At 38.8% G+C, this 25,366-nt stretch overlaps 1 protein-coding gene across 2 annotated transcripts; it reads right to left on the reverse strand.

Moving 5' to 3' along the window:
• On the reverse strand, positions 1-25,069 carry hace1 (HECT domain and ankyrin repeat containing E3 ubiquitin protein ligase 1). Of its 2 annotated transcripts, XM_053631706.1 has the most exons (25): positions 24,807-25,069; positions 23,191-23,245; positions 23,019-23,108; positions 22,653-22,757; positions 22,250-22,325; positions 21,954-22,085; positions 21,477-21,559; positions 18,762-18,858; positions 18,545-18,646; positions 13,912-14,018; positions 13,653-13,803; positions 12,714-12,764; positions 12,281-12,582; positions 10,470-10,538; positions 10,273-10,360; positions 9,472-9,583; positions 9,270-9,367; positions 9,036-9,123; positions 8,542-8,691; positions 8,234-8,430; positions 7,907-8,038; positions 4,824-4,922; positions 2,660-2,730; positions 2,423-2,536; positions 1-1,438 (listed from the first exon to the last, which is right to left on the reverse strand). In XM_053631706.1, exons 1-25 carry the CDS (start codon positions 24,895-24,897, stop codon positions 1,336-1,338), a joined length of 2,763 nt encoding a protein of 920 aa, XP_053487681.1. In that variant the 5' UTR covers positions 24,898-25,069; the 3' UTR covers positions 1-1,335. The 2 variants fall into 2 exon arrangements, with proteins under 2 accessions (XP_053487681.1, XP_053487689.1); XM_053631714.1 differs by lacking the exon at positions 12,714-12,764.
• Between the last annotated feature and the right edge of the window lie 297 nt (positions 25,070-25,366).

Genomic DNA, 25,366 nt, shown 5'->3' on the forward strand with positions numbered 1-25,366 from the left:
TAATAAAATACATACTTCAATATTTCAATGATTTTTGCAAAAGGTCCTCAGGTTTGTGTATACAATAAGCAGTCAATTTACAAATGGAAAAAGAATACAACCAAATCAGTGATAATTTATAAGAAATACAAACATATGTTCACACTATTCTATCTATTCCTTCTCTGGACATAATTGTTGCATTCATAAAATAAAATTACATCTTTCTTGAAATGCTTGTAGCTAGCATACACAAACATTCTATCTTTTATATTTTTGTCTATATCTTTAATTTACATATTCTAACAAATTTTGGCACAATTTTTGATTCCAATTTGCATTCTCAAAATCCCACAATCATTGAAAAAATTTACATATTAAAGAACTTTTAACTATGACTATGAAAAACAAACCAGCATTACAAAGCTACAATGGAGCAGATATTACAGAAGTATGAAGGTCCTTGCTCAGTAAAGTAATACCCTCAGAAAATCTCTCTTTGTTTCCAGCAATATTTTTGCAGTTCCCCTTTCCTTCTGTATTCTAATACATGAGCACACAGATGTATACAGACATGGCTTGCATGTTTAGCATTTACATAGGAGTGACAAATTGAATGAACAAAATCATGGCTATTATGCTGTGGGGGCATTTTGCTGGCATGGTTTGGGTCCACTTGTCTTCTGGTGACTGGAAACGGTGACTGCAAGTGTATACAAAGTTATTCTGACTGATCACAATGATGTCATATTGGAGGAGAGCAGGATAGAAATGTTCCATTTGCCCTCATCCACAGGGCACAAGGACACACTGAATGGTTTGATGAATATAAAAATCATATGCTATGGCCTTCACAGTCACTTATATGGGAAATTCTAAACAGTGTTGGACAACATTCTGCATCATCATCAAAACACCATTGGCAGAATGGTTCCCATCCCTCCAGTATAGTTTCAGAGACTTGCGGAATCTATGCCAAAAAACACTGAAGCTGTTCTGGCAACTCATGGTGGCTCAACATCTTACTATGACACTTTGTTATTTTTCCTTTAATATGTCACCCATATACACACACCCTCTGGTATACACAATTTCAAATACAATAACCTTTGACACACAACACTGGCAGCACAACCTGGCAAACAGACATACCACATTTTCAGCATTACATACTGTTATACATCCCTCGCTCATGTTTCCCTTGTCTATAGATTTGAGTATTTAAAATAACACCATGAAATCAAAGGCTGCCGAGTACCAAAGGAATGAATGCAGAGGATATCCCTGAAACCCTTTGCGTAAATGCGTGTGTCTATATTAAAGCAAGTGTCTCAACCAAAAACAGCAAGGTAAGCGTCATGCCATAGTGTAACCATAGCTTCCACAATGCAGTGCAACCAGCAGCCGGTCACGCAGGACGTCCTTGCTGGGGTATTCTGGGAGTTTCAGCATGTTGATACTGGAGGAGAGAGATAGACAGACGGGTCAGAATTATTCCCTCATGGATTGCAACAGAGCAAGTCATACAGCTGCATCTGCACCTTTACACAGAACATGCCTTTTTAAGTTCTAGGTGTCATGCTTCTTTTTTTTTTTGTTCTATGTCTTTCTGCCTTTTCTGCCAGTACATGTGATTATGCCTCTGACGTTTTTTATCATGCTGTGGAGGTTCTGCTTCAATCACTGCCATTTACGTGGCACCACTATGAATCTTTCAAAAGAGCCACACTGCCCTCTGGTGCCTCAATTTAATGAAAGGCAGCCAAGGCATGGTACTGTGAAGAATCGGAACCCAGGACCAACTGTAACCTGGTCAAGTATGTGTCAGTTCCTCATCCTAGAACACTACCCATGTAAGTAGGAAGAGGTCTGTGGACGTTATGGGTTAGGGATTAATAATAGGTGTGTTTAAAAAATAAACAAATAAATAAATAAATAAATAAATAAATAAATAAATAAATAATTCACAAAAGAATTTTCTTTTAAACAGATTAATCCCATTCCACATTAAAATGTGTCTAAAGCTATCAATCAATTCACATTAAAATACAACAAACAAAGATGATTGTGCATTTGCTATAGTTGTTTGTACAGTGTCTTTATGTTATACCCTATGTTGTGAGAAAACAGTGAATAGACAGTCATTGGGAATCTTGAAGATGGATTTTATATGGATCATGTAAAAGAATGTAAATTCAAGCTTAATATCAGTAGACAGTATTACTGTGGGTAAATAAATAAACACAATTGAAACAACTTTGTTAGACATTTATTACACTACTAAAAAAAGATTGTTGTGCTGTTTTTCAGGTCTGTCAGAAAAACCATTCTAGCCAGGACAATTCTATGACAATTATATTTGACATTTCCTAGCTTCTCCCATCTACGCACAGGGAATCTGGGCAAGAAAGGAAACCAACTGCAAAAGCACAATAATACTCACCAGGTACTAGAGGTAGGCAATAAGTTGGATGTGTAGGGCACAGCAGCGATTGTGAACTTCTGTAAGCCACTGCCACCCATAAGAAAAGCAAAACCACCATGTGGTACACGGGAACTGGAAAGAGAAGAAGCAAGAGGTAAAAAAATGAGATGAACATGAAAGAGAAATGAGTGCTGTGTATTAGTCATCAATTAACTATGCAATAAAATAAATAACAGGCTTGAAAAGAAGTCTTACCTCCCAGTGACGAACTGCAGCAGGAGAACCCTCTCCTCCTGAGTGAGACGATCCACTACTTCCCAAAACCACTGCAAAACAAGAAAGCACACAAAATTTTAACTTCTGTCTAGTGATGTTCTAGTGCCCTGTTGAGGGACATTTGTGTAGAAAAAATAAATAAATAAATAAATAATAAAAAGTACACAGATACACCCACAAAAGGTACAACAGTGATCAATCATGTAGCTTAAATGACAAAATTTCTATAGGTCCTCTACCTAGAGGTACAAAAGATATAAACCTTGAGGTAGTAGGTTAGGAAGCTGATAGAGATTAAACAAGCTAGGTTTGGGACAAGTTATAAAAACAGACCCTAAAAGCTTATCCCTACTACATTTCAACAACATAAGATAGGTTTAAAACCTAATCTTACAAAACAGAAGCACAGAGAGTCCCCAAAAGTGTTTTCAGAAAAAAAAAAAAACATACATTTTATACACACACACAAATATATATATATTATATATATATACACACACACACACACACACACACACACACACACACACACACACACACACACGTTAGGGATGCACCGGATGTTCAGCAGCCGAAATTATCCGGCCGAAAATAGCTAAAAAAGCCCTTTCGGTGTTCGGCCGCATAAGTGAAAAAGGCCGAATAATTTGACCGAACAATGACTTGTTTGATGGCGTGACGAAATAGCCTAGCAACCAGAGTGAGACGCGCGAATGTCACGATCTCCACTTCCGGCAGCGCGCTCCGCGAGATGAGAGGGCGCGCACGTGCATGAGTGCTCAGCGAGCGCATGCTCTTCAGGTGTTGACCATTGCCAAGCAGCTTGGTGAGAAGGTGACAACAGTTGGTGCGATTATTCGCAAATGGAAGAAACACAAAAGAACTGTCAATCTCCCTCGGCCTGGGGCTCCATGCAAGATCTCACCTCGTGGAGTTGCAATGATCATGAGAACAGTGAGGAATCAGCCCAGAACTACACGGGAGGATCTTGTCAATGATCTCAAGGCAGCTGGGACCATAGTCACCAAGAAAACAATTGGTAACACTACACCGTGAAGGACTGAAATCCTGCAGCGCCCGCAAGATCCCTCTGCTCAAGAAAGCACATATACATGCCCGTCTGAAGTTTGCCAATGAACATCTGAATGATTCAGAGGACAACTGGGTGAAAGTGTTGTGGTCAGATGAGACCAAAATGGAGCTCTTTGGCATCAACTCAACTCACCGTGTTTGGAGGAGGAGGAATGCTGCCTATGACCCCAAGAACACCATCCCCACCATCAAACATGGAGGTGGAAACATTATGCTTTGGGGGTGTTTTTCTGCTAAGGGGACAGGACAACTTCACTGCATCAAAGGGACGATGGACGGGGCCATGTACCGTCAAATCTTGGGTGAGAACCTCCTTCCCTCAGCCAGGGCATTGAAAATGGGTCGTGGATGGGTATTCCAGCATGACAATGACCCAAAACACACAGCCAAGGCAACAAAGGAGTGGCTCAAGAAGAAGCACATTAAGGTCCTGGAGTGGCCTAGCCAGTCTCCAGACCTTAATCCCATAGGAAACCTGTGGAGAGAGCTGAAGGTTCGAGTTGCCAAACGTCAGCCTCGAAACCTTAATGACTTGGAGAAGATCTGCAAAGAGGAGTGGGACAAAATCCCTCCTGAGATGTGTGCAAACCTGGTGGCCAACTACAAGAAACGTCTGACCTCTGTGATTGCCAACAAGGGTTTTGCCACCAAGTACTAAGTCATGTTTTGCAGAGGGGTCAAATACATATTTCCCTCATTAAAATGCAAATCAATTTATAACATTTTTGACATGCGTTTTTCTGGATTTTTTTTGTTGTTATTCTGTCTCTCACTGTTCAAATAAATCTACCATTAAAATTATAGAATGATCATTTCTTTGTCAGTGGGCAAACGTACAAAATCAGCAGGGGATCAAATACTTTTTTCCCCTCACTGTGTGTGTGTGTGTGTGTGTGTATATATATATATATATATATATATATATATATATATATACATATATATACATATATATATACATATATATACATATACACTGTGCTAAGCCATTAGAGATGGTCTTGTCATTCAAGAGAGTGATCATTTTGTTCATATGGTGGCAGCTGCAAACCTGGATGACTGGCTCCTCGAGGTCATAGCCACTTGTATACTCTGTGTTTCTCTTCCAGTCCAACACATCAATCTCTGGCATGCCAGACAGCAGCAGCTCCTGCACACACACATGCACACACACATTTAAGACTAGAAATACAGCACAGTGCTACGTGTGTATGAGCCCCATAACAACAGATCTAATCAATAACTCATCCAGCTCAGGCTGACTCATAACACGGCTAACGTAGTGCTCCCACAGCGTTTGACATTTCCCATGAACCCCTTTATAAAAGGACGCGTGTGCGAAGTACGGCACGGAGATGAGCTGTGAAAAGTGCCTTTAATCACTGAACACACACTCCACGAGAAGAATATTGCGGGTTTGCCCAATGTTCCGATTAGACGAGTGAGAGGCAGATAATAAGGACAGAGTGAGAGACAAAAAAGCACTTTGAAACATGGGCCCTCATTAAATAGTCCCTCTGAGAACTGTCAGTGGGTTAGTCATGGCTGTGGGACCGACACATGGGCTTACAAATATATGCATGCTGGAGGCCCTCAGCACAGTAATTTCCCCGAGAGAGCATCAATCTATGGGAGAATGGGGTGTCGGGGGTGGGGGCATATGAGATAGAAACAGAGGAAGGACATGGAATAAGAGGAAGGACTGTCAATGTGGCGCCTGAGGCCCCAAGGCAGGGACAAAATGAAAGAAAACATAAGAGTGACAGCTACTCTTATTTTTTCTGATAAATCATTTGTGTTAAACTTTAGAGACTAACATTACTCCAGTTGCACTCCTTCTATCTTTAAGGCTGCATTACTTCAACTTTAAGGCACCACAGGCTGGAAGTTTAGCCTCATCTAAACTTAAAGGGGCCGTTTTCAAATTTTAGGCCTCTCTGCTTCCTGTGAGGAGAACTGCAATTGCAGTGAGGTGTGGCAAAGAGCTCCCCTCCCCCAACAGACCCCATCCTCTCTGATGAAAATTTGTAGGACTCATAAGTTAATTTTTAAGGAAAAAGGGCAGAGCTGAGTTCTAAATGGGAATTGAGCTCAGAAAAATTGAAACAAAACCTGAAATGAAAAAACTAGTAAGATCCATTGTAATGCAATATTGCACATCACAGTGTTCATAAGCTATCTATAAATTATTATTGTTATTGTTGTTGTTGTTATTATTATTATTATTATTAATAAGACTAGAAACCTCTTAGTTACTTCAGGAAAGTGTTCACAAAATAATCCCATTTAGTCATTTATATTTTACTGGCTAACTGATCATTCTTAATCAGACTATTATCTTAATCCTGCACTCAAGATTTAATCAAAAGGTGTAAGCTTTTTAGAAGTGACTAGCACAGAGATAAAACAGGGCAGATAAAGAGCTTTTTCACTGTCCATTATGGAAGAGCTTTTCTAGTTAATATATGCCACTCTCATATGCATATACATACAAGAATCTCAATTGTTAAATCCACCTCTCTCTCTCCACCTGGTTTCCATCTCGATATTAAAGCTGTATGGTGGATGGTTGACCTTGGGCTTAGAGAGTCCTGCTGAAATAATGCTGTCACCCACAACATTTTACATGCACTGACATCAAGATTGAGAGGTGTACAGATTTCTAGGGAAGTGTGCAAAACTGTATTTAACTTTTTGTTAATATGACCATAGTGAACCTGACTGAGTGGTTGAACAATTGCAGGTCATGCAGGACACCCAGTATAATACCTGGTCAATGCTTTATATAATATTTAAAAAACAAAACAAAAAAAAACACAACAACAAAAAAAAACACTTTCTTCCAAGCTTGGTAGCTCAATTTTGGTAAATGGCAAATGGTGCACTTATATAGCACGTTCATCCAAAGCGCTTTACACTGTGTCTCATTCACCCATTCACACACACACACACACACTCACACCAATGGTAGCAGAGCTGCCATGCAAGGCACTAACTTGCCATCGGGAGCAACTTGGGGTTCAGTGTCTTGCCCAAGGACACTTCAGCATGTGGAGTCATTCGGGCCGGGAATAGAACCGCCAACCCTACAATTAGTGGACAACCCGCTCTACCACCTGAGCCACAGCCGCCCCAATTTTAAAGGATACGTGAATGTGGAAGACTGAAAGTCTTATAAGTAATATCCCATAACTCTCAACACCTCAAAATATATAATATCAACTCTGCTCACTGGTCAAAGTTTTCTAGTGTGCTTTAAACTGCCTCATCCATGTCATTAGCCAGCTATCCTTACTGTCATATTATCCAGTCCTGCTTGTTTAGCCATTTACTCATCAGTCTCCAATTCTCCAAGCCCTGGGTCTGTCCTGTTTTTTTGTTTGCCTGCTCTATTGTTCATATACCTCATTCTTCATTAGTTCTCATCATGCTGTCATTTTTGTCTCTGTCATTTCCTATTTTTGCACATTCATAACTATTGCACATCTTTAATTTCCCTCTGTCCGCCCTGGGGGACAGGCCAATGAGATTTATAGATGCAACAGTGACAAGGGTCGCATCAATATTATTTCTCTAAAAACCTACTGTGTCTAAAAACAGATTAAAACTAGTACTCTCCAGTATACATCTCATAACAGTCAAACTGTATTCTTCCAGACTCTACTTTTCATTCACTCCAATTTCATCTATACTGACTGACTATAATATAAACAGTTGCTTCCAGCATGAGTTTCCTAATATCACAATATTTGATTCTCAGTGTAGGCTCAGCCAGAGAAAAATTGATTCCTACTTCTAAGGGCTGATTCCCCTTCCACAGTCATGTGAGAGATTTTCTCTGTAACTGCTGTCTTCTGCCCATGGGGGATTTCATGCCTATTCCTCTGTAAAATTTTGTTAAAATTAAATAAAGTTAAACTGAACTGATCTATTGAGAATTATATGTGTGTGTGTGTGTGTGTGTGTGTGTGTGTGTGTGTGTGTGTGTGTGTTGTGGGTGCGGGGGTTGGGTGGAGAAGTAAGAAAGAAAGGAAAAGAGAGAACGAAGATCTTTTCACTTATGTAGAAATATATAATCCGAAGATGAGCGAGAAGAAGCAAAATGATCATCATTAGAATTGGAAAGCTACTTGCCAGTTCATACTCATCAAAGAGCTGAATGAGTGATGGAGGAATGAAGGTGTGGAAGCCCTGAAGGAAAGCATTGATTTGAGGCTGAATGGCTCGAGTCATCCTCAACTCTGTTACAAGCTGCACATATTCATCCTGAGAGAGAGAGCGAGTGAGAGAGCGAGAGAGAGAGAGAGAGAGAGAGAGAGAGAGAGAGAGAGAGAGAGAGAGAGAGAGATACAAAGACTTATACCATGATAAAAATCACATTATTAAATAATAGAAACTCAAACTGTGGGATTACAATATGTGAACAGTTTTCCTTGATTGTACCTGCATTTATGTCCTCACCTTGTTATCTTGGGTGACCTGAATGCCACTTCCGCCTGGTTTGAGTGGAACTTCTTCCATGGCTCCAAACACATCCGTCTCCACAGAAAACGTGAGCTCCAGGCCCAAGTCACTGATGTCATTGTCCAGAATCCACTGCAGGTTCTTGGCATATTCTGGATCAATAGAAGACACATCCTGATAATTCACTGGGATACCTGGACAGATAAACACACAATTATATCATTCTGTGCATATGTAAACAACCTTGTAATTTACATACATATTTTGTGCACATTAATGTGTCAATGTGCCTGTCTGTGCATTACCCAGTATGTGCTTATAGAAGGAGCGGGTGAAGTATATATTCACTAGCTGGCGGTGGTACAGGGCCAGGCCCAGGATTTGACCTGCAAACCGGAAGTAGTTCAGATGGTCTGGGTTGACAGAGGAGTTACTGTTGGGTTGAAATGTAGTACCTGTAAAAGACACACACCATTCAAGTAAATAAAGGATTGTATTTACACAGCAGTGTTTTTCCAATGATTATAGACTAAGCCTCTGATCTGTAACACTTGTTGCGCAATCAATATCCAATAATTAGCTACTGTGCATAGAGGTACAGAGATAAAGTAAGTCAAAGTCACTGACACAACCACATACACCAAAATACACAAATGTATTATGATATATAAGAGAGTTACAAAACACACAGGCAAGGGAAGACACACACATACGAAACTGAAGAGCCTGAAGAAATTCTCAACAAAGGCGCATATTAATAGTCAGCACATTGCAGAGTTACAGTTAGAATATTGCTTACCATCTGCCGATTGTGTGAACAGTGCGTAGTCTGGATTGATGATCTCATTAGAGAGAATGTCAAACCACTCTCTCACCACCCCCTGACCCTGAGACAGAGAGAGACAATGTGAGTACCATCTGCCGACATCAACAGCATAAGATCTGTTTCCCAAGACAGCAGCACATCTTACACAGCAAGTCCAGATTAGAGAGTATTGTATTGTGTACACAGAAGAGATGTTTTCAAACTGACCATTCCCTCTTCACCATGAAAGCGTACGGCAATGCCCTGCTTGAGCTTCTCATTGGTGAACTTGGACACAACCTCACAGCTGCTGCGAAATATAGACTCTAAGAAAGGAAGACAAAGTGCCATGATCATGATCTAAATCTAGACAGTGAGTGTGTAAATAAAGGTAGGATCCTTCTAACATTCAGAACGGGAATTCTAGTACCTCTGTGAATCAGTAAAATATCATTCTCACTGACGGGCCGATGGACCATATCCGAGTCGGGCTGTCCAGCCAGGAGATGCTCATAAAACCACTCACACCTGTCCTTAAACGGCTGTGGAGCAAAAGGATAATTTAAACTTTGTCATATTGATTAGACACTCATGTCTTATACTTTGCCCAAAGAGCAGTCAACTGGCCTATTAATCATCCATTCGTTACACTATAAACTACAGACCTTGCCTCAGTAAAATGGAGATAATGGGGAAAAGGAACACTTCAGCTACACAGAGAGGAGAGACTACAATTCATTTGCATAATATTTAAATGACTTTATTCATGATGCAAGGAGGGGGAAGTCTGCAAGACGTACAAATTAATAAGATTGAAAGGAACTCTTTCCTCCAGGGGCACCTGGAGCATGCGAAGAGGAAAATCAAGAGATGAAATCGGATTCGGCAAGTTAAAGTCTGTAATTAAAATGGCACTGCATTCCCCAGTGGACCATAATCTGGAGGTAACGAGGCTGAGCATGCAGTAGCTCAAATATGAATACCAAAAACTTTGTGAACACGACATAGTAAAGCAGCAGTTAAAATTTATGAAACCATATAACAGACCTTAAGACAGGCATTAACTGCAGCATAATAACACAGTTAAATGATCCTAGCTGATTTAGACAGGTGTTTGAAAGTCTATCAGCACAAGTCCCAAGAGTTCTGCAGCACAAAAGGTCACTTCTTTGAAATCAAACGAGGGGCTACGCTGGAAGTGCTGCTTTAACATGTGCATCAGACCACATACCTGGCCTTTGATTATGTGCATGAAGCGAGACATGAGCTCTGGACATTCCAGCAGGAAATGGAAGTGATTAAAGATGATCTTTGGGTTCCTGTGGGAAAAAAATGGGCAAATATTATATGGAAGGTTAAAATTTTCACTTTGAAATGCTACTGTCATGGACAAGGAGAGACAGTTACAGAAAGTCAATGTTCACTTACCTGGTTACAAAACACTTAAGTACTTCATCTTGCTTACAAACAAACTCAATGAAACGAGGAGATGTCATGCTAGGCAAGAAAAGAGAGATGGATGGTTAACAGATCATCTGAGAGAAAAAAGCCTCAGAAACAAAGTGCTAAGAAAAGCAACCTGTATTAGGACTTTAATTACACCAATTGCAAACTCATTATACCCATTGATCGATTAGCAAACACAATATAGCTGAATTATTTAAAGGGTGATTTCCAAAATCATCACTCCAGTCTCTAATGACAAGGGCAGTCCAAAATATACAAAAAGACAAGAGACATCTCACTAGAACCTGCCAAGAGATCATCAATTCAGTGGTAATTAAAAACCTATTTAATTTCCTAATTACATGCAGTTAGAAAGCTTCAGGGGTAACAGAAGTGTGAAGCAGCATTATTTTCTTGTTTATTTCAGTGACTGTTATGCAAAGCTAAGCTCTGATTGAAATAATTATATTGCTGAAGAGAAAAATCAGCTGAGGAAGATTTAATATTACTATTTGCATCTTTCTTCTAAACCACTCCGTAATTGTGTTTTAATATTCTGCATTGCTCTATCATGGCTTTCCACCTTGCAGTGTGTCTAGCATTTAGACTAGAGTAAAACTGCAGTACAAACAGTAATTGTGATCATATTAAATGGTTAGGATTATGATTACTGGACCGCTGCCATTGTAAAACTATTTAAAGTTTTAATTTAAAATGTAATATTTATTGTAGTAGACCATATATAACTAATACGATCATTCACTTTATGTCAATTATAAATTTAAAAGCTACTAGAGTATGTTTTACCATAATTGCTGGGATAAGTACTCTTCAGAATTATTTGCACCCATGAAAATTAGCAAATATTAGTATAACAAATAAATAACAATCAAGCAATATTTAGATTTTCAACATATGGTGATGCTGTAAAGTTTTATTCCAACAAAACACTCCACGCACAGTTCAACATTTCAAACACCTTTATATTCTCAGGTTTGGGCATAGGAATTGTCTTCTTCAATTAAAAAGAAAGTTTTTCCATGTATGACTATATATCTGCAATTATTATAAACATTATTTAAGAGAATGAATGAAAAAAGTTTCTAAATGGGGTTCAAAATGTCCATTAACATTGCTTAAACAAAAATAAAAGCTATTAGTCCAAGGTCAGACCCACCTACAGCAGAACCCTGACTCTCACACAATATGCAACTTGATGGCATACAAGGCACTTCAGTTGATATTTGATTATTTATCATCATTATCATTATCATCTGCATATAAATATCATTTGTTGTTTGAAAGACATTTTGATACTTTTTGGAATCTTCTGTGCTGTAATGTTTGCACAATATCTAAACCGCTTACTCTGATAATACAAAAACACCAGGTCATAAAAATGAGGCTGGGTAAACAATAACCTTAATATGCAGATAAGCTATTTATCCTGCAAATACAATGTATTAATTGCTTCCCTTCCTGATTAGCATATGGTAGAAGGCAACACCGTGACATCCACTAATGCACAATTAATTATGCCACAGTTGCTTCAAAACATTGTGAATAATTAAACTAAAAAATAACTTAAACAATAACAAGGTATTAAGGGGAGGGAAATTATATACATATTTCGAGTGACATATTTAGCAACAAATAAAAATGTGTCATAGGCATTGTCTTCTTGGTTCTAAACATTCTCCTCTCTCAGAAAAGTCACATTATGTTAAAATTCACTAAGTTTTATTCAGGTAAATGTCAGGAATTCATTTGTAAGGGTGAGAGTCTATTCTTACCCCTGTGGCATCTGGCAGGAGCAGCACATATAGAAGGCCTGGATTACTGCACTCAGCCGGTTGGCAGTCATGGAGATCACATCCTGACCATCTACATAAGCCTCGGGTGTCTCAGGATCCAGTGAGGAGGGCAGAAGGTCAGGGGTGTCAGCGACAATGGAAGGATCAGCCTCCCGCTGCTTCAGAATGAGCGAGGCAATGTCACTCCCTGGAGAAGAGTCAGTGTCTCCACATTTCCTATCCAACTCTGTGGAGATGAGCACCAGCCATTCATCCAGAGAATGCCACAGCAGCTCCAGAGGCTGAGAATAAGCACCCACACATCACAAAAATGGCAAAGACTTTTTCACACATCTAAAGAGTTAGAGATGTTCAACTGATTGAGTTACACTGTTCAGAGTTGCATTGCTTTACATACAAATAAATTATGTACCTGAAAATCAGCTGCTGAATGGAAAACGCCCAACTTAATAAATAGTCCCCTCTGAAAGTATTGGAACAGCAAGGCCAGTTATTCTTTTTTTTTATTGCTATACACTGATGACATTTGGGTTTGAGATCAAAAGATAAATATGAGAGATCAGAATTTCAGTTTGATCAGAATTTCAGTATTCATTTCCTGATATTTACATGTAGATGTGAATATCACCTCTACTCAAGAAAAATTTGGCAACTTCAAAGGCATGAACTACACACCAGTAATTTTAATAATCTGAATGTGCCATATTAAACATGGCACTTCATCTACAATGAGAAGCTGATAAAAATGTAAATCACTACTATAAAAAATATGTGTTTGAAGGAAAAAACAAAAAAATTCAGTCCTGCTAAGAAAGGCACACAAAAAAAGCTTTGGCAGCTCCAATTCATCCATAAGGTTATTAGTTAGACTGTATGCAATTTTCTTGTTTTATGACTGACCATTTTTCAGTTTTACATCAGCATGTTTTTCACTCATCTGAACAATGAGTCAGACTACAGTACCCAAAAGTAAACTCTGAAAATATATGAAGTGCTGCATGGGTCAGGGATCTATTAATCATCACAAGGCTCAACAATGTGTGTAAGTGGCCAAAAATATAGTATTAAGCTATTTGTAAAGCACTGCAAGACCTCCAAATAGCCTATGTGCAAAATATCCCCAACTGTGGCTTATATTTAGTATGACATTAGCTACTTTGTATTTTAGATAGCAAACATAATAGTGGATAAATGAGACACATCTAACTAGGAACATGAAATTGTCTACACAAAATCATACAGTGAGCACCCTCTTCAGGATAAATCACTCCAGTACAACTTTTTCAACGGATTGAAATAATTTTACTTTAGAAAGATAATGAAGGCTCAGCTGAACGCAGCACACACTGACCTTGAAGACCTGACTGCGTGGGGTTTTGTTTCCATTGTATCCCAGGTCAATGCCAGTGTTAGGAGAGGATGGACCCAGACGGAATACATGGCAGAAGAGCCGCACTATTCTGAGTAGACTCTTCATTTGGGCCTCATAATTACTAGACAAACTAAGAAGGGAAAAAGAAATTGATTATGCAGGAGCAGAATGTTGTACTGGAAGAGCTTTTGTGGTTGAGAGCATAGTAAAGGACCTCCACAATGGAGATGACACCTACCTGAGCAGCTTGTGTCCATTTGTGGTGGCCACCTCAGCCAAGCTGGTAAGGATTCTCTGATAATTGGAGTCATTCTGCTGAGATACATGCTCAAGAACCTGCCTGAGCTAAAGCAAACACACACACATATATATATATATATATATATATATATATACACATATATATATATATATACATATACATATATATATATATATATATATATATATATATATATATATATATATACACACACACACACACACACATATATATATATATATATATATATATATATATATATATATATATATATGACTGTGAAACATTGTCTTTAGTCTTTACTGTTTAACCTTTTGATAAATAAAAAAAAATCATTAAAATACTCTGCTTTCATGGATAACAACTGCAAACAAAACACAGGTTTATCAAAGAAATAAATATATTTGTTAACTATAAGTGTGCAAGAATTACTGGCACCCTTTTAGTCAATACTTTGTGCTACCTCCCTTTGCCAAGATAACAACTAAGAGTCTTATCTGATAATGCCTAATGAGGTTGGAGAATACATGGCAAGGAACCAAAGACCATTCCTCAATACAGAATCTCTCCAGATCCAACAAATTTTGAGGTCCATGCTGGAGGACTCTCCTTTTCAGTTCACCCCAAAGGTTTTCTATAGGTTTCCAGTCAGGGGACTGGGATGGCCATGGCAGGACCTTGATTTTGTGGTCAGTAAACCATTTTTGTGTTGATTTTGATGTATGTTTTGGATCATTGTCCTGCTGGAAGATCCAACCATGGCCCATTTTAAGCTTTCGGGCAGTAGCAGTCAGGTTTTCATTTAATACCTGTTGATATTTGATATAGTCCATTATGCCATGTATCCTAACAAAATGCCCAGGTCCACTGGCAGAAAAACAGCCCCAAAACATTAAAGAGCCACCACCATATTTAACCGTGGGCATGAGGTACTTTTCCATAATGGCTACCTCTCTGTGTGTGCCAAAACCACCTCTGGTGTTTATTGCCAAAAAGGTTTATTTTGTTTTCATCCGACCATAGAACCCTATCCCATTTGAGGTTCCAGTAGTGTCTGACAAACTGAAGACACTTGGGTTTGTTTTTGGATGAGAGTAGAGGCTTTTTCTTGAAACCCTTTCAAATATCTTGTGGTGATTTAGGTGACTTCGGATTTTAGTTTAGGAGACTTTCTGACCCCAAGACGCAACTAACTTCTGCAATCCTCCAACTGTGATCCTTGGAGATTTTGTGGCCACCCGAACCATCCTCTTGACAGTGCGTGAGACAATATACAGGTACATCTCAAAAAATTAGAATATTGTGGAAAAGTTATTTTTTTCCAGTAATTTAATTTAAAAAGTGGAACTTTCATATTTTGTTTTAATCTTGATGATTACAGCTTACAGCTCATGGAAATCAAAAATCCAGTATCTCAAAATATTAGAATAAAGAATTTATAATACAGAAATGTCGACCTTCTGAAATGTATATGTTACTCAATACTTGGTCGGGGTTCCTTTTGCACAAATTACTGCATCAATGCAGCGTGGTATGGAGGCAATGAGCCTGTGGCACTGCTAAGGTGTTATAGAAGCCCCGGTTGCTTTGATAGCAGCCTTCAGCATGTCTGTATTGTTGGGTCTGGTGTCTCTCATAGATTCTCTATGGGGTTCAGGTCAGGCGAGTTGGCTGGCCAATCAAGCACAGTAATACCATGGTCAGCAAACCAGTTACTAGTAGTTTTGGCACTGTGGGCAGGTGCCAAGTCCTGCTGGAAAAGGAAATCAGCATCTCCATAAAGCTTGTCAGCAGATGGAAGCATGAAGTGCTCTACAGTCTCCTGGTAGATGCTGCTTTGACTCTCGACTTGAGAAAACACAGTGGACCAACACTAGCAGATGACATGGCACCCCAAATCATCACTTACTGTGGAAACTTCACACTGGACTTCAAGCAACGTGGATTCTGTGCCTCTCCACCCTTCATCCAGACTCTGGAACCTTGATTTCCAAATGAAATGAAAATTTACTTTCATCTGAAAATTGATTGTGGTTGTATGTACTGAATCAGACAGAGATTAAAGGCTCAGGAAATCTTTTCAGGTGTTTTGAGTTAATTAGCTACATAGGGCTCTTCTCAGGTCCACATTTCTGTATTATAAAATCTTTATTCTAATATTTTGAGATACTGAATTTTTGATTTCCATGAGCTGTAAGCCATAATCATCAATATTAAACAAAAAAAGGCTTGAAATATTTCACTTTATGTGCAGTGAAGCTAGAATATATGTTATATAAGAATATAAGTTCTACCTTATTAATGAAATTACAGAGGAAAAAAAAAAATTACTTTTCCACGATATTCTAATTTTTTGAGATCCACCTGTAGACAAATGTCCAATTCCAGGTTGATTCATAACATTTCCAGTTGACTGGAACTTCTTAATTATTGCCCTGATGGTGGAAATGGGCATTTTCAATGCTTTTGCTGTATTCTTATAGCCACCTCCCATTTTGTGAAGCTCAACAACCTTTTGCCGTACATCACACCTATATTCCTTGGTTTTACCCATTGTTATAAATGACTAAGGGAATCTGGCCTATTGGTTACCTCATATTTATATCCCTGTGAAACAGGAAGTCATGGTTGAACAATTTCCTGTTACAAGTCACGCAGGTGTACTAAAAATTTTTAAATATTAACTGAAATATATTTCAAATATATTTTTCCTCATATGAATTCGTAGGGGTGCCAGTGATTGTTGCACACCTATATAGATATTATTTTATAAACCTGTGTTGTGTTTGCAATTGAATCCATGAGTGCAGAGTCTTTTTTGTGAATTTTTTTAACAAAAGATCAAAAGGTTAAACAATAAAGACAAATAACTCACAGACTTCTTTCCTCATATTTACCAATATTAGTGGAGGGCACTGTATGTGTAATTATATATATATATATATATATATATATATATATATATATATATATATATATATATATATATATATATATATATATATATACATACACACACACACACATACACACACACACACACACAGTGGCAAGAAAAAGTATGTGAACATTTTGGAATTTCATGGTTTTCTGCATAAATTTGTCATAATATGTGATCTGATCTTCATCTAAGTCAAGGGTATTGACAAACATAACGTGTCTAAAATAATAACACAAAAAATTCTGATCTTTCATGTCTTTATTGAGAACAACCAAAAAAACCTCATAGTGCTTATGGAAAAAGTATGTGAACCCTTGGGTTAATGACCTCAAAAAAGCTAATTGGAGTCAGGTTATAGCACACCTGGAGTCTCGTTAATAAAATGAGTTTGGAGGTGTGGACTACAGCTACATTGACTGATAAAAACCCCTCATAATTTTGCACTCTGCACAAGAAGCACACGCTTATGTGAGCCATGCCTCGCCAAAAACAGCTTTCAGAGGACCTATGATCAAGAATTGTTGATTTACATAAAGCTGGAAAGGGTTACAAAGTGACTTCAAAGACTTTAGAAATTCAGCAGTATACAGTTAGGCAAACATTATACAAATGGAGACAGTTGGGACTGTTGCTACTCTACCAAGACGTGGGCGCACAGTTAAAATGACACCAAGAGCACAATGAAGACTCATCAATGAGGTAAAGAAACAACCCCAAATGACAGCCAAAGATTTGAAGGCATCATTGGAACTGGCTAGCATCTCTGTTCATGAGTCTACAATACATAAAACATTGAACAAGCAGGGTATCTATGGCAGGACACCTTGAAGGAAGCCACTGCTTACTAAAAAGAGCATTGCTGTACGCCTGAAGTTTGCAAAAGGGCACACTGACATTCCACAGCAGTTTTGGTAAAATGTTTTGTGGACTGATGAAACTAAGATTGAACTATTTGGAAAAACCACACAGCACTACATCTGGCATAGAAAGGGCACAGCATATCATCATGAAAACATCATCCCAACCGTAAAGTATGGTTGAGGAAACATCATGATTTGGGCCTGCTTTGCTGCATCAGGGCCTGGCCAGCTTGCAATCATTGAGGGGAAGATGAATTCCCAAGTATAGCAGACAATTCTTCAGGATAATGTGAGAATGTCTGTACATCAGTTGAAACTGTGTAGAAGTTGGGTGATGCAACAGGACAATGACTTAAAACACCGGAGCAAGTCCACAACAGAATGGCTTCAGAAAAACAAAATCCGCCTTTTGGAGTGGCCAGAGTCAGAGCCCAGACCTCAACCCAGAGGACAGGAAGCACCTGGTTGAGGTTATTGCTGCGGGGGGGAGGGGGGCCAACCAGTTATTAATTCTAAGGGTTCACTTACTTTTTCCACTGACAATTTGAATGTTGAATGAGTGTGTTCAATAAAGACATGACGGATCAGAATTTTTCTTGTTATTATTTTAGGCACATTATATTTGTCAATACCCTTGACTTAGATGAAGATCAGATCACATTTTATGACAAATTTATGCAGAAAACCATGAAATTCCAAAAAGTTCACATACTTTTTCTTGCCACTAATATATATTCACATGCATATATGTTGACAAAAAAATGTTAATGAGGGAAAAGTTTGTGAGACAAGGGGAACATATTCTCACCATATTCTCTTTTAAGTCATCATTCTGTGTCATCTGAATGAGTGTCTGAAACAGCCTCCCATGATGCTGTATGAGAATCTCACATGTTTCACCATAACCACCCTTAACAATGTAGGAAGAATGTATGAGAATTAATAAGAATATCTGTACCTGAATGTAGACTACACATCCACATTTACTACTAGAATTGGGCATCTGTGCTCTGTACACAACTTACCTGCACACAAAGGTCAAGTGGGGTGACTCCATTTTTGTCCGGCAAGTACTTGGCACCCCTGAGGAGCAGAATTTGGGCTGTGTCCCTCTGGCCATGGCTGTGAGAGTCACAGAGTTGAACACATATTTTATGCAAGCATCTATGTACAAACTATTATATCATCTGGACATCCCCAAGGTACCACCACAGTAAAACATGGTGTAAAAGTAATAAACTCACTTCAAATGAAAAGAGTGGACAATGGAGGATTGTGTTGTTTAATTACACCTGATTGTGTTTCCCTTTTCTTTAATCTCCACATAGGTCAGTACTTCTGATGCCGTCAGGCTCATAAAACAGATGGCATTTTCCTTTGCATATTTTTAAGAGTACTCATTAGAATGTTTCCAGGTGGCTCAACATGCTTCAAATGATAATCACTTGACTTACTATGTAACTGTGTAGATGCCTGACCAAATTAGTAAATCACTGGGTGTCACCATTGCAGCCAGATGCATTTGCCTGTAGACCCCTCCACCACAAGTGACAGATGGTATAGCTTAGCACTAAAAGCACAAGGGGCTCATCAGCTTTGTACAGCTTTACTGGTGCATCACCTAGTTAGTCAGTTGCAATCAGGCGATGGAAACATGGCAACTGGAAAAAATGGGAAGACCACCGACCCTACATGCAACAAAGCCTTTTGGTGTTATATTGACTACATTTGCTTATTGGCACAATGCAGTATCCTATATTCCATCCATCCATTTTCTGTACAGCTTATCCTACACAAGGTCATGGGGAGCCTTGAGCCATGAGGCACAATCTCACACACAGTCACATGCCCATTCAGACACTACAGACAATTTAGAAATGCAAATCAGCCTAAAAAGCATGTCTTTGGACTGCAGGAGGAAATCGGAGTACCAGAGGAAACCCCCGAAGCACGGGGAGAAGATGCAAACTCTGTGCACGCAGGGCGGAGATGGGGCTCGAACCCCCCCCCCACAAAAAACCCCGGAGATGCAATGCAAACATTCTAACCACTAAGCCACAGTGCCCCTGCAGTCTCCTATATTTTATTACACAATATCATGCCTCTCACATTTATCCAATATTGACACAATATTTCATGACACACACTTTGTTCAACACTAACAAAGACCATGTCTCAAATCTTGCACTATGCAGTAAGATACAGAATGTACTTGACAGTGTAGCACCTGGATTTTTGTTGTTTTTGTATTAGTATCCCAGTTACCACAACCTACTACAACACAGCTGGTAAGTTCAACACAAACATATCTTGATTGACAGTATCTGATATTAAAGGCAAAGCAGACAATAAAACTAGGGATGAACCGAATGTTCGGCAACCGAAATTATTCGGCCAAAAATAGCAAAAAATAAATAAATAAATAAAAAGGCACTTTCGGTTTTCGGCCGAATAAGTGAAAAGGCTGAATAAATTTGACCGAACAATGACGCGTTTGATGATGCGCCAAAAAGCCTAGCAACCAGAGTGAGATGCGCGAATTTCACGACCTCCACTTCTGGCAGCATGCTTAGAGCGATGAGGGGGCACGCGCATGCATGAGCTACGTGCACGAGCGCATGTTCTTTGGATGTTGACAACCGTGACATTGTTTACTGTGGACACGCGCGTTTGTTTTGTTTCTGTTCCGGAGTATTCCGTCACGTAGCGAGACATAAGGGAGTAGAGTACGGAAGCAGGTAAAGACGTATTTATTTAAGGGAACATAACATTAACAACATATCTAACTATACTATATCTACTATAATACCCCGCAAGGTGTACGGGGATGCGAACGGTATATATCCCAAATATAGTTAGCCGTATAGAACCGAATAGAACCATTTTTTGCACTCGTCAATGCACTTTTTTGTTGTAGGCTACAGAGTGTTACATTCTTTGAGCAGTCAGTTATAGGCCTAACATAGGCTATTCAAGAGGGGCTCAAAGATGACCACATCAAAATATTTTTATTTTACTCATTTATTTATTTAAAGTTATATTGTGCCTTGTTGGTAGCCTATGCCTGCTGGAATGAAAAAAAAAATGTTTTGAAATTGTAGTTTTTGTAATTGATTTTTTTCTTTGAAAAGCAAGACAAAATAGTAAAAGGCACCTTTTGACTATTTAATTTATGCAATGGTGAAAAAAATGGCAAAATAAATGGAAAAAACGCGATAAAACGTGTTCGGTATTCGGCCTTCGGACAAGTTTTTCATTATATTCGGTTTCGGCTTCGGCCAAGAATTTTCATTTCAGTGCATCCCTAAATAAAACTTTCAGAGCTTCATCAATAGACGGTTACTTAATAATGTGTCTGAATTATTTGTTAGAAAAGGTGCCTCGCTTGTATGCATGTATAAGTAGGTCCAAGTAGACAGCCACTGAACACCATTTCTAATTGAAATGGGAAAATAGAGGAACATTGTTGCTTGGCAACCCACTCATCCAAGTGTACCAAGCATGATACATGAGAGAAAAAAAAATTGGAAATCTCTTCAGTCACTGCAGTCTTATCAAATAGCAGTCTCATTAGTCTACCCCAAGACAGAAACTGATAGTTTTCCTCATTATTCTTAATTCACTACTTTAAACATGCAGTTAGGAGAAGCAGCAGTAAACTGGAGGCATGTCATTTCAAAGCTTGCACCACAGCAACTGCTTTACTAGTATGTGTTAAGGGAGATAATTATCCTAGTGACCTGCAAGCGAAGTAGAGAGGGGTCGCTCCAGAGACGTTGGGCCTATTGATGTCCGCTCCACTGTCCAGAAGGCACAGCACTGTCTACATAACACAGCATAAACAAACAATATCAGCAGAGTTCATTGCCATAATCAACAGAAAATCTCCTATGAGTAATATCTAATTGTGGTGCATACAATACAACACAGCCAGAAGAACATTTTATACAGAATAATATAATGCTTGATATAGCATTTCATGACAATATTGGCCAAAATACTGATACTCAGTAATAGATCTTGCAACACAATCATCAGACTTTAATGATAATGTTTCTGTTCTAGTTTTGTAAAACAAGTTGTATAATAAGAATTGTCATCATGTATTCCATAACTAATGTATTAGTATTTATCTGATGACAAAAAAAAAATAAAATACATATCCTGACTAGGCTCACTACAATCTTACACAATTAATTAATTAAATATTGCCTTACGGTCTTGTGTCCATTCTGGCAGGCCACATGTAGGGCTGTCTGACCCATGGCATCCTCCACATCCACATTAGATACATGCTGCACCAAGTCATGAAGCAGCTCTGTCCTCCCGTTAACCGCCAGCCAGTGAATCTGTAGACACAGAGAGGTAGTGCATGAAACAGAAAAGATGAATCCGTAAATCAGCACAACAGGCTTTAGAGTACATCAATAAATCAACAATATCTGCTCTTAACATGTTCAACAGCTAATCACAGCAGTGTAAATAATTAGCATCATGATCAACATATACTTACAGCAGTTAGGCCTTCATTGTTGCAGATGTTTACATCTGCATTGTACTCCAACAGTCTACCCATGCACTTCTTCTGCCTGTTAAAGTAGGTATGCATATAGTTTATATTATTCCTACAAATAATACAGGAATGAAGGCAAATGTTTGGTGAAGCCTAAGAAGCTTTTCTCCTCTAATTACGTACTAATTCCAGCATTTGTTATATTAGGTGAGGGATCCCAAACTGAGAGAAATAATCCTGGAGCTCCACTTTCTTTATGATTTTCAGTTTTTCACCGATTCCTAGACACCTAATCCAGCCCATTAGCAGATAATCATGTCTCCAACCATGCAGTGGGGCTGGCATAAGGAATGTATTATGGCCAGGAGATGGCAGTAGTGTATAAATTTAAAAAATATCCTACCCATTTCTTGCTGCCAGATGGAGTGGGGTACATCCAGAGATGTCCTGGTAGTTTGGGTTTGCGCCTCGCTTCAATAAGAGGACTAAACATTCCACTGACCCACAGCTGAAAAGATACAGGGAGAAAAGACCTGCTGTGAAATCAGATGCACTCTGTGCATCACATCAAAGTGAACTGGTTCAAATGTTCAGCTATTTCTTTGTGAATTTAGCAAACAGCCTTCATGTGTTTTTAACATAGTCAGTGTACTGACCAAACAAAGGGTGCAGTGATGCAGTAAACTAGAAGTAAGATATGTTATTTGAACATGAGATTTTGTGCTAAAGAATAAAACACAGACAATGAGACACTCAGACGTCAACATACTTGGCAGCTATATGAAGGAGGCTTCTCTTCACTCGTCCAAATGCGTAGTTTACATCAAACTTAGAGTTCAAGAGCAATTCTGAGACTGATCTACAAGTGTGAAAAAAAACATTAAGTACCAGTATATTCATCACATTACACTATATTTACTTTTATTGTTTTGTTTCTCTACCTGTGTTGATCAGCCATCACCATAGGCATGAGTGTGTAGACAGCTGTCTCATTGTCTGTACAGAATGTGAGAACAATGACTTAATGGAGGTTAGTCAGATTATCTCAGAACAATGACAGGGTTTCATTACCTTCCACAGCACAAAGCATTAAAGAAGTATGAAAAGTCAAACGCTGCTTGTGAATGGAGTGTGGACTAAAGGAATCCCTGTAGACAGGATATAGTCAAAAGTGAGGTGCCTTCAGTGACCACTTTATTAGATATCCCTACCTACATCCTAGGTTTATAGCCACACTTATGTATACAATTACTGACTGGAGCCCTTATGTCTCAATGCACAATTTATCCCCCACTCCAGTGTACAAGTCTATCAGGTGCAGCAGCTTTACACCTCTTTGTGTGTCTACAACCGTTGACATTCTTGATATTGTACTTTATGTTGGATTTTCAGGTGGTTCATGAGGTTTGCTTTGTTACCTTGCAGTGCTGATACAGCACGGAAACACGACTTTGCATAGGACTTGCACCTGATCAACAACACTTTCTCTAAACCCGAAATACTTCCAAACAACAAAAGATGATGCCTTTTTAGGAACTAATGTATGCCCCCCACCTTCCTCTTGTTCTGCCATTTTGGTTGTTCAGTCAAGCTGAATGACTGTATGCTTTAATACGGTTATCTGCTACAGCTGTGTTGTGCACGTGAAGCCGTGAACTTCTGCAATACGGTATTTCAAAGCATGCTTGAAAACAAAACACTGATTGGTCAATACGAATGAGTGCAATAGGTCGGTTGAGGTGAAAAATAACTTGCTATTGTGACTTGTGAAAATATGATTACTCATGCAGCCCTAACGGTAAGTGGACTGGCTACAATAAATTGACCCTTGGCGTGAATGTGTGTGCATGGCACCCTGCGATGGACTGGTATCCCATTCAGGGTGTATTCCTGCTTAGCGCCCAGTGTTCCTAGAAGTTGTTGACAAACTGCACAGTAACAGATGAGTTTCCATCAGTAATTGTTTACCTACAAAGTGCATCTACATGGCCAGTGTATCTGATAAAATGTCCAAAACCTATGCAGATGAAAGGTAGGTGTACTTTGTACAGTGGTTGAATGGATCATAAAGCAACCACTAGACATTAAAAGGTTATACCCAAACCGCATGTTACCACAATAAATATGGTAAAGAAATGATCCAGTTGCAGTTTGGGAAGCAGCCAGGAACATGCGTTTCTCAAAGACACATCGGGCTGGGACTTCCTGGTTGGTGATGGTTTTTTGCATTTGTTTTGTTTTGTTTTGTTTTGTTTTGTTTTGTTTTGTTTTGTGTGTGTGTGTGTGTGTGTGTGTGTGTGTGTGTGTGTGTGTGTGTGTGTGTCATCTTGTCATGATGAAATTACAGCAAAAGGTTGTACAATTAGGCCACATTATCCTTAACGTGCTTAAATAAAGCATTAAGGTATCATGTGTAGGCCTTACTAAGAAGAGTAACTATATTCTCGGCTGTGTTACAAATCGTGACATCATAACATACTCACTCCACTCCTGTGAAAGCTGAAATCACAACATTAATCATAAATGTGCTAAGTGAAAGGAAGTGATCCAGCCTTACCTTCAGGGAGCTCCACTGTCCTGGCGCGGCGTAAAGAGCGCGTCAGCCGGTTCAGCTGTACGTTTAATTGCTCCATCGCCCTTTCCATCATACGAGCAAGGAATTCCTTGATGGAGCAATTTTAATTCAGCTTCTGCGCTGCTCTTTACATTGGCTTTGCAATAGACAGTTCAATCCGATGTTAAGAGACATGACGCCTCTGATAAATTTGACACTATTTCCTTGTGAGTGCTCGCTTCCTGTTTTCACCTCCTGCTCGCGATGAATACTGGGTAATGTAGTTGTAGATTTTTCCCCTGTTTTAACCCTTTAATGCATAGTGTCCATACTTGCGGACACTCCATATAAGGTTCTTTAAATGTTTCAGAAAATAAAATAAAATGTGAAGCATCTCCAAATCACTTAAGAGCATTATTGTCATTTAACATAAAATTCTGTAACTCACTTGACTATTTGTCATTCTCTGTTTTAACTTTCAACTTACAAATAACTCAAATAAAAATGTAAATAAAAATTAAATGTAAATATTTTTGTTTTCCCGACCCCACTGAGCACCTTTT

Source organism: Ictalurus furcatus, chromosome 1 (assembly GCF_023375685.1).
Source record: "Ictalurus furcatus strain D&B chromosome 1, Billie_1.0, whole genome shotgun sequence".
In the NCBI taxonomy this organism is placed as follows: domain Eukaryota; kingdom Metazoa; phylum Chordata; class Actinopteri; order Siluriformes; family Ictaluridae; genus Ictalurus; species Ictalurus furcatus.